Source organism: Gekko japonicus, unplaced genomic scaffold (genome assembly GCF_001447785.1).
Source record: "Gekko japonicus isolate JY-2015 unplaced genomic scaffold, Gekko_japonicus_V1.1 scaffold33, whole genome shotgun sequence".
NCBI classification, from domain to species: domain Eukaryota; kingdom Metazoa; phylum Chordata; class Lepidosauria; order Squamata; family Gekkonidae; genus Gekko; species Gekko japonicus.
In genome coordinates this window covers 628,528-646,673 of record NW_015174272.1, presented here as the reverse complement: position 1 = coordinate 646,673, position 18,146 = coordinate 628,528, and the positions used below count along the sequence as shown (strand labels likewise).

Below are 18,146 nucleotides of genomic sequence, written 5' to 3'. Positions count from 1 at the left end.
AGCATTCTGACAGGTGGTTTGAGAATGCACAGAGGGGCTACCACAACACAGCCGGAAGAGTGGCATAACTTCCCACACAGTACTTTTGTGTTCTAGCAGCTGTCACCTTGAGTTTTCAACTGCACAGCCATGCTCAAATAGATGGTCTTTTATATTTCTCTCTCCCTTTCCCATCTAAATTCTTAATCTCATCTATGGCACAATTGGTCCCTTTTGGACAGGAATTTAGTTTACGCATGAGTAGATTTACAGTTGCTTTCCTAGTTCATAGTGCTCCTTTTCTAAACTGTCTCCCCACAGCAGTGGCACATCAGTAAATAGTAGCTTGAGATTCTGAATATCTGTGTCTCTTCTGAGTCTCTAGAATTTTGATTTTCACATACTTTAGTTCTCCATCCACAAACTACAGCCAAAGATAAAAATGTCACGCTAATGTCAGGGTTGTTAACATTAATCTGCAGATTAAACCTCTGAAAATTCAGCACTTAACTGATGGTACGATTAAGAGCTGAGATCAAACTTGTCTTTTTTTTTTAAAGTTATTGTGGTACTGTAGCACAGAATAAGAACTTTATTCAGAGAATGAATTGTAGTCTTAACTTTAGGATTAAATTAATAAATTAAGTTCCCATACTTGCAGCATTTCAAGGTACCTTGTTTGAATCATGTCTTAAATTGTTAGCCAAATTAGTTGATAAACTTATTACCACTGATCGTTGTTACTCAAGGAGATCCCATCTTGATGATGTAATTTAGACACTGAACTGCCGACCAGAAGGTCAGTAGTTCAGCAGTTCGAGACCCGAGTGCCGCATGACGGAGTGAGCTCCCATCTCTAGCCCCAGCTCCTGCCAACCTAGCAGTTCGAAAGCAAGAAATTGCAAGTAGATAAATAGGTACCGCTTCGGTGGGAAGGTAACAGCATTCCGTGCACCTCGGCGTCTAGTCATGCTGGCCACATGACCACAGAAACGTCTTTGGACAGCGCTGGCTCTTTGGCTTCGAAACGGAGGTGAGCACCGCATCCCTAGAGTTGGATTCGACTGGCTTTCGAGCAAGGGAAACCTTTACCTAGGAAAATGAACAACGGTTTCCAGTACCACCAGTGTTGGCGACTACCGGTTACTGTCTTCTGCCTCTGCTCCTGAAAGCTCTTCTTTACTGGTGCAACAGCTGTAAGAGTGCCACCATCTGGTTTGGAAAACTTACTTCCTTGGAATAGAGAGCCATCCAGAAAACCCTTTACACTTACAGAGTTAAGGATAGTGGAGGAGCCTTGATAAAATCTCCTCCTTCTCCCTTAAAATCTCCAGCAACAGAAAGAACAGATAGTAATGTAGCCCCCGATTTTTGAAAACAAAACTTTATTAGAGTGAGAAAATCAGTGTACAACAGAGGCAGGGATGAGACAAGCTGGAGCAGGGAAGCCAAACAAGGTCTAAACAAAATCAAATCTGATGCATGTACATCCCCCATGCCCTGTGTTAATCTTACATCTCTAAAGCTCTTTGTGGTTTAGCTGCCTGCCTCCCTAGGACAGTTTCTGCTTCTGTGCGGAATCTCATAAAATGCATGCAGAAGTTGCCATGATTCTGGGATTTAGAGTATTTGGCTGAGTGTTGCCCCCCCAATTGAGGTGCCATTGGTGATGGGCAGCTGATTTGGGAAATGCCAGTTGTTTGCAATTGGTTTTGGAGAAGGGGATGAGGTTTTTCTCATCTCCACTGATAAAAACCTTCTGCTATTAACCAGATAGAGCTGTTCAAGGCAAAGATGTTGCAAGAATGTGATAAGAATTTTGCCTCCCTCTGGCTTGATGCCTTAGGGTTTTATTAACACAGAGCTCCCTTTTTATTTATGGCTGTGTTTGTCATTTTGTTTGACAGATATTTAAAAACCTGTTTGAAGAAGGTTTGGATATTCAGAAGCGAAGACTGCATGAACTGAGAATGTATGCCAAGGATAAGCGTGCTGAGCAAATGAGACACCACCAGGCAGAGCTGGAGTCCATGGAGAACTACTACAAGGATCAGGTAGACTCATTCATTCCTATAATACAAGAATGTTGCTTAGTCGACCTTGCACATGATTAACTCTTCTTGTGTTGTGTTTAGTTTTCAATGCTGGCTGAAGCAGTTTCAGAAGAACGTAAACAAATTGAAGCCAGAGAGAGAGCACATGCACAAGTAAGATTCATCAACTTTCAGAACTAGTACTAAATTAAGCTTCCAAACTAATACTAAATTAACCAACTCCTTGACTTATTGCCAATGGTTTCTTACAGACACTGAACAAAGTGAAGTGTGAATTTAGATCGAAGATGGAGAATGAGATCCAGGAGCTGCAGGATGTGATCATTCAGAATGATGATGATTCATTCTTCCGTGAGCTAGAAGCTGATCGCCTCAGATCTAGACTTCAGATGGCTTCTTTCCAATATAGCAAAAACTGTCACTTCTTTTGAAGAGTTTTGGGGAGGGGGTGCTTATGAACAGCTTGATCTGCTGTTTAGAAGTGGGCCTTGAATCTTGTTTGCAGTGCCTGGCACTGAGACTATTTGTCATTTTAAAAGATTTTTTAAATAAAAGTTTGGTAATTGCACCTAAATGCCTCTTCAAACCTTTTCCCACAACTACAAATAATCGACAATGTATGAAAATCCAAAGTGAGTTCATTTAGAAAACACATTAGCTCAGTGCAGAAAGTTTAATGCATCCCTGTCCAAACCTGAATTCAAGTGTGATAAATAGTTTGCAACAATTACTCTCTGTTCAAATCATATGTTGTATTATTGTGGGTGAGGAGGAGTTTGAGATTGGGGGGCTGTCTGTGTGTAAGAATAAGTTTGCCCCCCAGTACTTGTGAAAGAGAACTGTCATTATCCAGTAGAGGTGTACTATTCACCTAACACTGTGGAAGCAGTTTCCTATAGGTGATACATAAGGGTAAGTATAATTAACATGTCACCTGATGTCAAAACCCTTTGCTGTTTCAGCTGAGCTGCATCGTTACTATTTCCTAACAGAACAGTAACAACAGTGTTTGCTTACATTACTCTACTCCTCCCAAGTATATTTAAAGATGAAGCAAGGACTTGGCAACTCTACAGGAAGTCAGATAACGAAAGGCTTCAACAACTTATTTGGTGGGCTTGTTCTCAGGCTATTGTATGCACCTCCTAAAAAAACAAAACCAAACTTTTTGTAACCATTGATGCTGTAACAGTGCAAACAGCATACAGTTTTATTGCTCAGTTTCTGCATGGGTACATACTTTTAGAAAAACATTTTATATAGATGTTTTGTTAAAGCTCAAGGAACAACTTGGGTGAAAATACAATGAATATCAACGCTAAAACATTCTGCAATAAATACAATAGAAATGCAACTAAAGTCACCTGTCAGTCTGTGGAATAAGTACGAATCATACCAAGTATACACTAATTTTAGCTATAGACAGAGCTCTTAGATTTTGGCAGAGTTGGAAAGACTAATAAAAAGAGTGTGTGTTGACTATATGGTAGAGTTTAAAGTCTGAAGCAGTGGGGTCATGCTACATTGTGATGTATGTTATAGAAAGAAAGCTTTTACTTCTGTAATTCAGCCAGCTTAAAAGCACCAGTAGGTTTAACAAATGTAGTATTGTGGAACAAACCACCACCACCTTGTGTGCTCCGGACTCTAATACAACACAGTTTTGGTAAAAAATAAGTCAGTTTAGGGAAACTGAAGCTATGTGCAAAAAATAGAATATACTGTACAAAGCACCATTTACAAAACTTTACACCTAAAAATTAAATCTGAAATGCAACTATTTGAACCCTACCAAAATAGTCACTATCCATATTTAAACATTCATAATGAAAAGAAACATGGAAATGTAAGGGGAATTTCTCTTAGCTATTTTATGCATACTCAGAATAGATGAACAAACAATATAGGAAGGATATGATGGAAATAAATATTCACATTTATATACGGGGTGAAAATCCAAGGTCCAACACACTATTGGATTTAGCACTTGTCTGAAGGAAAAGTGGCATGGTTGTGGTATGACAATTCAGTCCAGAGAAACTTCTGGGAGATGGTGTGCTTTTCATGGTTATGCAGATAAAGGCACTCAGAAGACCCAATATTCAATTTGCACCAGTCTGTTCTGTGTTTGTCAAAGAAAGGCTTTTATTTAGCCCATAACATAAGAGTATTCATCACCAAGTTAGCCCTGTAATGATGGAAGGATCTCTGCACTCAAAACGATTTAAAGCCAGCTTGGTGTCGTGGTTAAGAGCGGTGGACTCTAATCTGGAGAACCGGGTTTGATTCCCCACTCTTCCACATGAAGCCTGCTGGGTGACCCTGGGTAAGTCACGGCCCTCTCAGAGCTCTCTCAGCCCCACTTACCTCACAGGATGTCCTGTTGTGGGGAGAGGAAGGGAAGGTGATTGTAAGCTGCTCCAGGACTCCTTCAGGTACTGAAGGGCGGGGTATAAAACCAGCTCTTCTTCTCTTAAAACAGGAGGGTAATGGAGCTATCACTGAAAGAACTCTCGAAACTCAAGTTTTGGTATACAGATGGCACCCAGCTTGTTTCCCCATGGCCTTTAAAATGGATTCTGTATTGAGGCTATAAACCTGTTACTTTAGCAAGCATTTATTGTTTTACTGATGTAATACAATTGCAGCAAGATGAGCAGAGGCAATCAGTGGAGACCATAACACACAGTATGATCTGGTGTGAAAGGATCCCACCTTTACATGCCATAAGGGCAAGGCTATTTATTGTGAATCAAGTGTAAGTCTGCAGAGAAGGAAGAACACATCTGGCCTTCTTTCCTACAGAGCAAGCAGCAAGGAATGCTTTGTACAAAATCTGGTTCTTCAAGAAGCCCCCTCACCAAACACACAGAGCAGCCTGTGAACAACAGAATGACAGCTTTTGAAAGATCCAAAGAATAATCTACCTTATGTTGGGGTCCACTGGAAGATTTAACAAGGTTGCACTTACCTGTACCTGTTGTTCATCAAGTGGTCCAGGCACACATTGGGACTGCGTGTGTGCAAGCCAGCCAGGGGAAATACTTCCAAAGCTTTCTAGTAGTCTAGGAGTGCCCCTCCTCCCTCTGGCACTTTCCTGACAAAGCAATCATATGAGCAGGAGGAGGGGCACTACTTCCTCAGTTCTCCCCATACCACCGCCAGAGAGATCGAGAAACTAAGGTTCCAGAGAGTTCACAGTGGGGCAGGAGAGGGATGTGCATCTGCACAGAAGACCACTTGATGAAAAACAGTTACAGGTAAGTGCAACCTTGTTTTCATCGTTGAGACTTCTGGGCAGTCCCACATTGGGAGATTAGCAAGCTCACTGAGAGAAAGAGGCGGATGTGAAGCTCTCAAAGGAAGAGACCATGGAGGACTGCCTTCCCAACATTTGTTTTGCGTCCCATATTGATCTTCACCCTGAACTGTCTTCATAGAGCAGGGAGCGCTCTACAAGTGTCCCAACCAAAATACATGCAGGAACATGGCAAAGAAAAACAGCACTCTGTTGGAAAGAGCTGTGATATGTAAAGCGGCACTGAACACCCATTCACTCAAAACTGAGTGTGATAGTCTCTACCAGTGCACAAGGACGGGTTGTGAGAGGACATTCACCAGTCCTTGTTGGAACCCGAGAGACCAATACAAAGTAGTGTTGGGTCCTCAGAAGACCAAAAGCCAAGAAAAGTCACATCCAAGGAGTGCACAGATGTTTGGCATCAGAACCAAGTGTAAGGATAGTGTTGTGTGACATGAAGACTCAGAGTCAATCCCTTCTAGGAGATCCTGGCCAGGGCATCAGACACCCTAACCTTGGGAAACTTCACGAATGGAGGGGACATAGGTTAGAACTGACAATGTCTTCATTCCATCGTTGGAAGTGCTGCATATTAAAAAACATATTCTAAATGAAGCACTAGGGAAGCACAAAAAAACAAACAAGGGGTTATACCTCTGTTTTATAACATCTTTAGAAATCCAATAAGGAAGAGGAAAGTTTAGAGAGTTTGAATTTATTTATTTATTCAATTTATACCCTATCCTGCCCTCCCTGCTAAAGCAGGCTCAGGGCAGTGAATCCCCACCAGTGGACAAAACATAATCAGCAGCATAAGAAGCAGGATCGAAACTCTGTTACAGCCTCAGTAGAGTCTTTTTCACTTTGAGGCGCAAGATCTAGTAGAGAAGGTGTGGTGCTTGCCACTCAGAAAAATCTGCTACAATTCAGGAAAGGAGCTGATCGAAACTACTGAAATCAACAACAGGACTGAGAATAAACAGATCTGCGCCATAATAATGAAAGCAGTGAAGAAAGCATGATGTGGCCAAAGAAAGGACAGCATGAAAGAACCTTGAGCAGCATGCAGAGCAATCTGCACAGTGAAACAGCCAGAGAAAAAGCATAAAAACAAGATGAACTTACTGAGAGATTAGAAGGGCATTCCTCAATGACAGGGGTCCCTGTCAGGAAAGGAGTAAAAAAAGGACAGGGCACAGAGCGTCAAACTGTGGGGTAAGGTCAAATAGCCCTTGCCTCTAATCAGAGTATCTGGGAGTTGTCCCCATTAGTCAAGGAAAACAAAATTACAGTGCATTCCATGACAATGTGGAGCGTTTGTACTAAGAGACAAGCTAATTTCACAGAAGGCCAGGAGCCACTGGGAGACACATGCCCACAGTTGGGTCCCCACACTATAAGGGGAGGAGGCATCTGAGATGACACCAACTTCCCTGAGAAAAATGAAGTGCTTTGACCAGCAGAATGATGCACATTAGCTCTGTCTCAGAAAGAAAGAAAAACAAATCTGGGCTGAAGGGTGACATAGACAACAAAACCCAAATTCTGCTATGGTATAACTTCTAGATATGTAAAAATGCCCAAAATTGCAGCTGTGGAAGCCAAACAAGCTTACAATCTTAGTAAAATAAGGACTAAAGACTGAGAAAGGCAACAACCGACCATCAACAGAGAAGGGAAAACAATATAGCAGCCTCACATGGGCCACCCTAATCACTGTGCATTTTGTAAAACAGCCAAGGCATAACTCCAATGAAGGGGAATGTTGGCGTTCTACCACTGGGAGTCTCCATCCACAATGGCAGAGGATTCTCTGCAGGAAGGGTAGGGTGGTTTATGAACAAACAGCCAAGCAAAAGTTTAAAGACTATAATACACATAATTAGGTTATCTGGACCTGAGCACAGGCCTTTTAAGGTGCCCTCCTTAACACATAAGAATCATTTGAAATAGGACCTTTTTTCTTTCCCATGGTAGTACTGAACGGAATAATTAATATGAAGACAGGCAACCTCCCCTCAGAAGCGAGATGGGGAAGATCTTGGGTCTGAGCCCACAAAGTGACATAAGTGTGAAAAGAACTCTAGGAAACCTGTGAGTGGTACACAAGAGAACAGACCACAGAGTTGTTACTTTCTCTTGTAAACTAAATCACCATAGAGAAGAAATGAAAGAATTTAAAGGATTTTTGACATGTCCAATTACCGGAGACTTTTTCAGTAGATATTAAGGATGGAACCTGGCATCTTGCACATGGAAAAAAGTGTGCACAATCTTGAGACATCATGTTATTTGAAGGATGGGAACAAGAGGTGACTCTTAAGGGTCTGACAGCAACCCTGTTTTTCCCCAGACTGTTGTCCAACTGAACTGAATTCATAACCTCTCTGTGAAAGCCCCCCCCCCCAAAAAAAGACTAAATCCTAGCATGGACTGGGGCAGTATAAAAAGACTGACCCAGATTAAAGGAACAGATCTGTCACATTCACGTCCAGCACAGGCTGTGAGACATGGTGTGTCAAGCTCACTTCAAAGGGGCTAGTAAAAGGGCCATATTGACCTGTTGATTCACAACTTAAAGGGAAAGTGCAGCAGAGAAATTCCACTTCCCATCCAGGCTAACAGTTTATAGCACACTCTGCAGTGGCTGAATTAGAGATGACATGTTATTTGAACTGCAAGCCATCAGCAACAATAGAGATAACCAGTAGAATCAAGCATATATTTGCTAAAGGATTATAGAAGAAGCTGTAACATCAGCAAAGAATTAGAGTTTGCATGTCAAATACTTTGTCCCATGGGGCAGACTTTTTGAATAGAAACATAAGATGTCCTTTAAAAAGATGGATATGGAGTTTACTATACCCCATCTTACTCTCCAATAAGGACTCAAAGTGGATTTTATGTTTTTCCATTTCATCCTCACTAGAATCCTGCAACCAGATTAATTAGAGAGAATGTGATGAGCCTAAGACCATAAGAAAGTTTTTAGACAGAATGGAATTTGAACCTGGGTCGCCCAGATCCTAGCCCAGAGCTCTAACCACTATACCACACTGGCTTTCGCTACAAATGGCATCACATAAGAGTGACTCCAGAGACAGTCTGAACCCTGATGAAATAAGAGCTCCTTCCCAGAAGCAACAAGGAGACTGAGAACCCTGGGGAGAAGCAGTGCCATTCCCTGGTAGGAAGAAGGGAGTGTGGACATACATGAAACCAACAGGAAAACTGCCTACAAAAAGATTGTGACGGTTTATCCTTGTTACTGAAAACAGTAACAGTCAAGGAGGCCCAAACCACCACTGATGGCTACCATGGAACCAAGAGGAGAGGTGACCTGCTCAGGCTTGCCTCCCTAAGGCATATTTACTGACACTTCTAAGTTCCCCATGGAGATGGCAATGGCAAGCTTTGCTTCTGCTGAAACAGCACCTGTGCTGAAAGCCCCTTAGAATCAAGTTTCAGTGCCGAGAGATTGCAGGAAGGTGGTGGACCAAGGCTGCTGTGTCACTGTGTCAGCTTTTAGAACTAGGCATCAGCAAGAAGGTTTGGAGTCGAGATCAACAGAGAATCAGCTCTGACCTTGGAACCGAGGCAGTCCCAATTAGGGTTGCCGGATTCAGACTGGGAAACTCCTGGAGATTTAGAGAGGGAGCCTGAGGAAGAGCTTTAGAGCGGGACCTCAGTGGGGCACAGTGCCATACAGTCTACCCACCAAAGCATCCATTGCTCCAGGGGAAGTTATCTCTGTAGTCTGGAGAAGAGCTGTGATTTTTGGGGCTCCCCAGGGCCCACCCGAAGGCTGGCATCCTCGTTCCCAATAGAGTGAGTGGTAAAATAAAGCTCAGTAGGACTTGAACATATAACTAGTTTGTTGTCTCAGAACACAACTAACAATAATAGGAAACTCCACCCACTTCAGCAACTCTCCAAAACTACAGAGGCTGAAGAGGCCAGAACAACCCCAACTAGAAGGCACAATATCCTCCTGATACATAACACCTTTCACAAATAACCATTAAGAATTGCAAGGCTCTTTTAAATCCATGCCTCCAAGCATTTCACCTTGAAACTGAGGGCAGCCAGGAAAGAGTTCCTTCAGTCACGCTTAGAGACTTCCATCAGGCCACATCTCCAGGCTTCTGGTTGTATTCCAGAGAAGCCGGGGAGGGGGAGGGATTCCTTCCGTCAGGCAGTCTCTGCTAGGCCACACCTCCAGGCTGTCAGAGCTGAGAGGAGCCGGGGGGAGGGATTCCTTCAGTCAGGCAGGCCAAAGCCTTATAAAAGAGCCATTCTGAATGGGGGGGGGGGGCCCTCTGTCAGGCAACACCTCCAGGTTTCTCCCTTCAGAGCAGACAAAGCCAAGGAGGGGGAAGGTTCCTTTATTTAGACTGGTATGTAGCCAAAGCCTTTAAAAAGAGCCAGTGAACCTGAAGCTCTGTCAGACCACACCTCGCCAGGGAAGGGGAAATGCACCTATAGGCAAGGCTGGCATGCAGCCAAAGCCTTTCAAAAAGAGCTCCTTTGAGCCCAGCTCTATCAAACCATGTTTTTGAGTACACTGATGATAGAAAGAGCAAGCAGCTCTGTTGCACGAACCCCCTAGGCAGATAAGGCACGGCCAATAGGTGTTTATCAGTGCCATTTTAAAGCCACAGTCAGCACAATCCTAGGGAGGCCCCTTTTGAGCCATAACGACAAACTGGAAATCCAAAAACATTTCTTCTTTAAATGTAGTTTATTCTTCATTAGAAGGACTATTGATGAGAAAGAGAAGGAAGTTTTTTTGAGAGAAAGAAGTCTCTTCAGCCTCAAGAATAAGGTGCGGAAAAAATAACAGTAGTGGTGATCCTCTCTTTGCAGCGGCAAAAAGAGAACTGAGGGAGTAGCGCCCCTCCTCCTGGTCATGTGATCATCCTGGCAGGAAAACGTCAGAGGGAGGAGGGCACTCCTAGACTACTAGAAAGTTTTGGAAATCTTTTCCACAGCTGGTCTGCACGAGTAGTCCCAATGTTGGACTGTACACACAAATTAATACACGGAAACTTACAGTATGTGTATAACAATTGGCATGAAAACATGTAAACTTCCCATCCTACCCCATGCTTTTAACAGATACTTTTTTCAGTTGAGTAACTGTTATTCCTGAGACCTGAATGAGCAGCTGAAGCATCTGGAGATAAGCCGAGAACTGCTCCAAGAAGTCGGCATCCAACAGCATAGCACTGAAGCCAATCTATCAATCAGAACCAAGTCTAAATCTAAAGTAGTAAATTTAGAGTAGCAATTCTATTGCAGCCCATGAGCAGGGAAATGGATATCTGATGCATTTGGAACAGCAAGAAGATATTCCTACTACTCTGCCATACCTAGTCACAGATAGAACATCTTCCACCACCATTTGGTTTGCTACAGCAATCTAATTTGAGCAAAATCACATCAGAAACTAGTCACGTTTTGCCTACAACAGAAGCAGAGACTTCACCAAAACCAGTGTTGCAAATGGAAACCATAACATTTATCCTCACATCTCAAGATTATATACCTTGCCATATCCATTGTAAGTTCTAGTGACCATGCAACCAGTGAGTCTACATCAGTATGGGAAAGTGGTGATTTTAGATGACTTAATTATGATTGATATATCCTAGAAACATTTGCTGACCCTTGTTATCAGGACAGAAAAGTAAGCAGCTGTGCTGTACAGTACTGACAGTTCTCTAGTTTTCAGCATAGCTGAGTAAGGTCTAGTTCATGCCTGCAAGCTCTCCTCGTGACTGCATATGGTTCCTCAGACAAGTGCAGTGGCTATTGTGGAAATCCATGTCAGCAGTGCACCATTCGCATTTGTACACCTACATATGTGATTGAGGAAAATAAGCACATATGTTGTGTTGAATTAGCCTTTGCTCAACAAACAGTACACTGAATCTTCTGCAATGACACTTGTCTCAGAAACCATATACAACTGGAAGGGGAAAAACAAGGGGACCTCGCATGTCATGAACTGCCCCTCTGCAAAAAAAAAAAACATACTGAACGGAAGGAGAATTGCTCACACAGACCCCATTAACAGTGCAACACTATATGCTCTGAATATGCTCTCCGTGTTCTAACTGGTATAGATCTACCCTCAGCACAGTATGACATATCCCAACCAACAATATTTATTAGAGCATCACATCATGTTTACATTCCAGATAAAACCAGACTTTCTGCAGTGTCTTGAGTCCACTGCATCACCTTTCCCCCTTAGTTTTAACCAATACAAATCCAGAGTTGTTTTTTTTTAAAAACGTGTCAACCTGATAAGATTTATTTAGCAACTAAAATACAATGCAGATTGGCTGCACTGAACACAAAAGCTTTGGTTGGTATGACATCCACAGAGTGTTTTGAAAGATGAACTGACGATCCTGAAGAATGCTGTTGACAGCAACATACATTTAGGAATTTTAAAAAATGCAGCAGTTCCATTTAAAATGGAAAGCAAATTAAAAAAAACTCAAGTATTAACTTTTTTCTTTACAAAAATGCTCATTTAAAAATGCTAAATGCCTAGAATGCTTTTTAAAAAGGGGTTTCCACATTTACCACAAGTACTGTACCAAATGCAGTGCAACTATGCTTAAGAATCTGACAAGAGAAAAACAGGATTCAAAACCTGTAATTAATGCTTAAGAAATATAAAAATTCTTACACAAACACACTGAAATTGAAGAGAAAAACCACTCAGTATAACAAAACACTTTACGTGTAAAGTGGCCTTAATTTAAAAGATTAATGTGTTTAGCCAATTTTATGCAAAGATTAGAATCATCAAAATATTTTGTTTAAAAAAATAGCAGGTATAAGCAAGGTTCAGTTTCACATGTTTACTTCAGTAAGCTGGAACATGACTTGTACCAACAACTGTATCCTGGAAATGTGAGAGTAGAAATCAGGTAGGCAAATAGATCAGATCCCATTTTATAAAAATAGTAGTCGTCTTTTAAAGAGAAGAATACTGCTTGACTGTTGAAATGAAGGGAAAGTCAGCATTCTGTATGTTCAAGATACTAGTTTTTCATAGCAGCTGAATGATTCCTTGACAGAAACTACAGGACATTTTCTTGAATGAAAAATTCCAAAAATTGTCCTTTCCCTCAGTAATGTCATAAAAATAGAAAAAGAGGCAGAGGGGAGCTTCCTATATTTCAAGCATTTACGGTGTCATGGCTAAAGGGAGGCTTTTCTGCTTGACGGAATATAAATACAGTCCCAGATAAGCCTACACATGGTTCATTCCACAGCAAACCCACATGTTTCTTCAATGGCGGTTAGCAGCTTTTCATAAAGTTTCTCATAGCTTTCATAAGGAGGAATGTCTATTCGATTGAAGCTGCAAGCAAAGAGAACAAAAGGTTTAAACAGCACCTTCAACTATAAAAAAAAACCAAAATAAAAAAAAATATTTTTTTAAAAAAAAACCTAGATAGATACACCCTGCTACACCATGGTGATAAAAAAATACTACTGTGAAAACTTATTAGGAATTTTACATCAATATCCAAAAGCAGTTTGACAGCATTAAAACTATTCAATTCGATGCCACAAGAAAGCAATCATGAAAAAAATTCATTGCCAAAAGCAGCAAAGAGAACTAATGCTTTAAAAAGCTTTCAACCTGCTTAGCCTTATGCAATTATAGGAACAGAACCTTGTTATTATTTTAACAGAGTACAATCAACAGAAACTAGGGACTACATCCCAACATGTGAAGAGGGCGCATATTGGGTTTTTCTTGTAATGTCCCATATACTCAAGCAGTCTTTAAAAAACAACAACACCTGATTTCATGCAGATTGGAGTAAAAGGGAAAAAGTGGAAAATAATCTCCAATTAAAAATTAGGGATTTAAATCCATCTTTGAATAAGCTTCTAAGTAAAAAATAGCAGGGGCTTGTTTCTAGCAGGCAAACATGGGAAGAATGGCAGAGTTCCATGCAGGCGCTCAGGACCATTTCAGCTACTCTGCCTTGGTTGCATATTTAACTTCCAGGCATTGTGTGAGCAGCAGGGCAGAGACAAACAGGTGTGGACGGACAAAAAAAATTTCACCCACTTCCATCACTAAGCTTAGCATGACAGACACATGTAACATGTGAACTGGGTATTCACAAATAGTGAAAATTCCATGAGTCTTCAAATGTTACAAGGTGCACCTTCGGCTCACAGATTACATCGACCTCACAGGCACTGTCAGCTTGCATTTATCTGAGATAGAGGGTCAACACTTGGGAGTCCTTTAGCCATATAGGCCAGGTTGGCGATTCAAGATTGCACCCCTGAGAAAGTTTCTGACACAGTCTCAGGTATTCATGTTAGCAAAGCCAGAGAGTCCAAAAGAGATGGAGAAGGGGCATGCAAAACAAAGCAGGGATTTTACTTCAGTTGAAGCTCCCTTTGTCATTTTCAATACAACCTACTTACCTCCTTATCAGTTAAAAATGCAGTGTGAATGAAATGGCATTTTGAGAAGGTTACAGACTTGAAAAGTAGCACACAAATATAGAGTGTATTAATGACTGCTACCTGAAGGGGAAGAAAATGAATGGCAACTGGAAAATGTCTACTATTGCCAAAAGTTTTGATTAATTGGTTAGACCAACTCAAGTGTTTACTGCAGGTTAAAATTTGGCTTCTGGTTAACTGGGAGGGGCAGCTTTCAAAACCTAGGATTCAAGGTACCATCTAAGGCCACACAGACACATCAGCTCAGTCCTCACTGGGGACTACATCTGCTCTGAAAATAGGTTTTTGAAAACTTCATTGCACAATGCCACATGATGGACAGAGCAGTAAAATGGGTCAGCTTATGAACAACATACAAACCTGCATAGTTTCTCCAACTTTACCTTACTTTTACTCAGGGCCACAGCTAGGCAGGGCAGCGGGTGCCCCCTCCCGAATCTGCAATGCTCCCGGTCTCCCAGTCTTCCCTCCCCCACTGCCTGCTGGCCTGATTTACCCCTTCCTCTCTGTCGTACAGGTCTAGCAGGCACAGTTGGGCCTGCAGGGCTAGCCGCCAGCCCACCGCCCAGCAAGCAGGAGAAGAGGCAGCAGCCCGGCCAGGACGAGGTGATGGCGGCTGGCCGGAGGCAGCACAGGGCAGGCATGGCTTCAGCAGGGCATGGCATGGCTGTGGCACCCCAGCCTCGCTCACTCATCGTCACTCACAGCAGCTCACTAGGGGGGATGCAGCTCTGGCTGTGGACAAGCGGCTCCACCTGGCAGGGAGAGCCTGGCCAACATGGCTGGCCGGCCGGCAGGGAAGAAGCGTGGCTGTGAGCGAGGTGAGTGAGTTGGCTAATGGGTAGCGGGGGTGGGGGGGGGGCTAGAAGAGCGCTCTCATTTTTTTTAGATTTAAATCTAATTTTATTTTAGTAATGTCAGAAGTGACATCATTCCCCCCCCCAGTGCCCCCCCCAACAGTTAAACTATTGGCCTGCTTTTACTGCAAAAAAATCAGCTCTCACACAATTGACTTGTAACAGACTAATATGTTGTTTTTAAAGTTTGAAAAATCACTTCCATCTTTAATTTCTCAAATAGAGCATACAGACTTTTACCCATTCAACTTTCTTCCTGTAGAAGAGAAGCAATACAGTAATGTGTCTGACTTACCACGTATGAGCTTTTGGCAGGTTATTTGTGCTAGCATCAACCTGGTGAATTGTAAATAGTCTTGGACCAGCAGCACCTACAAAAATTAGTATACAATGAAGCTGCTAGCCAGAATGCTTAGAGAAGTAAGCAGTAAAAAATGCCATAGAAAAAGGAGAATAAATAGAGTGTAATAACAACGAAGTGTTTCTCCTGGATGTCTCCCATTTTGCAAATAGTTCACCTGAGCTTTCTACGACACATTAGGAGAAGGCAGGGGTCATTTGGGGCCGGAGCGCACCAGAGCACTGCTTCAGCAGCTTGCCCCGGCAGCCCCGCCCCCGCGCTCCTTTTTTCTAGAGTCGCGCTGCAGCAGCGGCGGCACGATCTTTCCATTATATTCTATGGGGCCATAGAATATCATGGAAACATCACGCCGCTAATGCGGCGCGACTCCAGGTCTGCAGAGAGGGCTGAGGGTCTCTCTAGGAGCCTTCCTCGGCTAGCCCGCTGGGGCAGGTGAGCTGAGGAAGGGACAGGGAGGCATTTAAATGTCTCCCCGCTTTCTCCCCGGCCCTTCCTGGTTCGCCCGGCAGGCAGGCGAGCCAGGAGAGGGCAGGGGAGCCCCAGAAGCACGCTGGGCTGGGGAAGCAAAAAAAGGGGGGAGGCATCTCTAAAAGCCTCCTCTTCCCTTCCCCAGCTGGCCTACCAAGGCGGGCTGGGGGAACTCTAGAGAGAAGGGGTTTAAACTTTAAAGCCCTTCACTCCCCCCCCAGCCTGCCTTGGCAGACCAGCTGGGGAAGAGGAGGCTTTTGAAGATGCCTCCCCCCTTTTTGCTTCCCCTTCTGACATCTCTTCCGGTGATGTCAGGGGGTGTGGCATATGCTAATGACCTATTATGCTAATAGCCTATTGAATATGCTAATGAGCTCCTGCAGCTCTTTTTCTACGAAATGACCCCTGGGATAATTACTACTCAAAATCAGAACCACTCCTGTGTGATGCCAGGTATGAAAATAGTAATATAGTCCTATATAGGAAGTGATCTACCAATAGCCACACATTCACAGCAACATAAGCATTTTCTACCTGGAGACAATTTCCTGTGATTGTCCCATTGCAACTGCCGACTCAGTACAGCAGCAAAGAGTCTTCTAGATGATGTGTTTTCCAGTAGCTTCCCTGTTCCAGCCCTCAGATAGTAACCATTTCCTTAGTTGTTGTAGATTTTCCGGGTTGTATGGCCGTGGTCTTGGCATTGTAGTACCATTTCCCCTCATACTGGAGGACTTGTTTTTTTAAAAAATTGGGTATTGCTATCAGAGGGCTAGAGACTGAACTTGTTTTTTTTTAAGACAGCTGATAACTAGTATATTATTTCAATTGGCTGTTATAAAGCTAGAGAGAGCTATCAATACCCATAGTTTTTAAAATCCCTCTGGGGTGTGTGTGGGGAAGAATGGTGCTAATAGGCAGGACTGGGAATATGTAGCACAAATGACTGGACTGCTAACTGAAGGGGACTTTTCTATCCACACATCTGCCATCCTGGCTTGCTGCAATCTTTCCAAAAAGATTGTTGTAAGGCTGGTTTTGGAAAGAACACGGAAAAGCTGGGGACAATTTGAGAGGTGAAAGAAAGCACCATCATACTGTGGGGAATGGGGGAAAAACTTGCTTCCCAACAGCATCCAAACCAGGACAAACATTCTGTCTGTAAGACCCCAGGCAATGAAGCTTTTTATACTCCTTTGATCTGTACTTCCACAGCACATGCACATTTTAAAAATTCAGACCAGGAAAGGTCATATTTTTATTTCTATACACGCACAGAGATCTCACATACATCAAAATTCTATCTGGGCAGAGGCATCACATACAATTAGGAATAGCTGTTAGGTTGACAGATGAATGTAAAAATATTCATTTGTTAACTGCACAAATCCAAAGGTACATGCTTCTATTATGATTATGCGAAAATCAAGTGATACACAAAACTAAATCTGTATTTCAGAAATGGCAATTATTTTATTGCATTTTGCCCAGAGACCGTTCCCCACCACAAAACAGGGCTACCTTGTAATGCTTTGAAGCCCTGCAGTGGCACTCTGGACGAGCCAGTCACAAACTGCAGCAATCGGGCTCTTCTCTCTTCATCAAACAACTCCACGGCTTTCCAAAACCACTTCACGATGTTGCTCTCTGGCGTGCAGTGTTTCAACCTGGTGTTGGCCTTCCAGTCATTAACATCTATCTTCCCAAGGCCACAAATTATGAGCTGCTCAGAAATCACACAAACAATTAAAGATCAGTAGCAAAGGCTACATACATTCAGAATCACAAAGATTTCTACTAGGAATAGAAAACTGCAGGCTCTGGATGACATGGAATACTTAAAGCGAGGATTAATTTTATGCTAAGAAATAACAGCCTTCAGGAAATCACAACCAGTTTAAAGTTTTCAAAACAGAGGTTTTGTTTCCAACTGTGTAATTCTGGTTTTGAACACTGTATGGCAAAGAATATAAGATTATTCTGTATACTCTAGAGAGCAAATCTAGAAATCAAGTCTTTCCCCTATTCCATCATTTTCTCAGAAAGCATTTTAAAAGTGGTGAAAAATTTGCACTGAGTTACCAGAAAAGACTGGATTCCAAAGGCCTACACAGACTTATTTTGTTGTCCACGTCATATACTACACATTAGACTCGCAACGATAGCTAGAAACTTCTTAAGATTTTATGCAATGTGTCCTATTGCTGCTTTCTAGATCCAGTTTTTAGGATAGAATAAGCTGGGTTCCTTACAGTCTCCCCACTTGAGATACAGGCCCCTGAGCTGCATCCCACCCTGTTCCTGAGGGTCCCCTGACCCTCAAAGACCAGTTTTGTGTGTTGTGCATGAGGCTGTAGAAAATGAAAATCTGCTTCCATGAGTGAAACTCCTGCTTTCAGTTCCCAGGATCCAATGAATGGGACCATTTAGATAAGAATAAGAAACAGATCAAAAAACAAAAAGCAAAGTTTGAAATTACAACTCTAAAATGTTGACCAAAGTTAAAAAAATAATTGCACCATATATTCTATGAAACTGAGATAAATTTATGTGACAGCATGGCCAGCAAAAACAGCTAGTGAGAATGGATGTACACTGAAGGCAACCCA

General features: G+C 42.5%; 2 protein-coding genes across 2 annotated transcripts in view; one reads left to right on the top strand and one right to left on the bottom strand.

The window, feature by feature from the left end:
• The window catches only part of CEP95 (centrosomal protein 95kDa), a 47,192-nt gene extending 44,596 nt beyond the window's left edge, over positions 1-2,596 (top strand). The window contains exons 19-21 of the mRNA XM_015423643.1: positions 1,887-2,033; positions 2,115-2,186; positions 2,285-2,596. Of these exons, the coding sequence (XP_015279129.1) occupies positions 1,887-2,033; positions 2,115-2,186; positions 2,285-2,464 (399 nt within the window). The 3' untranslated portion in view covers positions 2,465-2,596. The remainder of the gene's footprint in view (positions 1-1,886; positions 2,034-2,114; positions 2,187-2,284) is intronic.
• Positions 2,597-12,522: 9,926 nt separating this feature from the next.
• SMURF2 (SMAD specific E3 ubiquitin protein ligase 2) overlaps positions 12,523-18,146 on the bottom strand; it is a 59,871-nt gene continuing 54,247 nt past the window's right edge. The window contains exons 16-18 of the mRNA XM_015423642.1: positions 17,059-17,260; positions 15,004-15,079; positions 12,523-12,718 (exon numbers count right to left, since the gene is read on the bottom strand). Coding sequence (XP_015279128.1) covers positions 12,619-12,718; positions 15,004-15,079; positions 17,059-17,260 — 378 coding nt within the window. The 3' untranslated portion in view covers positions 12,523-12,618. The remainder of the gene's footprint in view (positions 12,719-15,003; positions 15,080-17,058; positions 17,261-18,146) is intronic.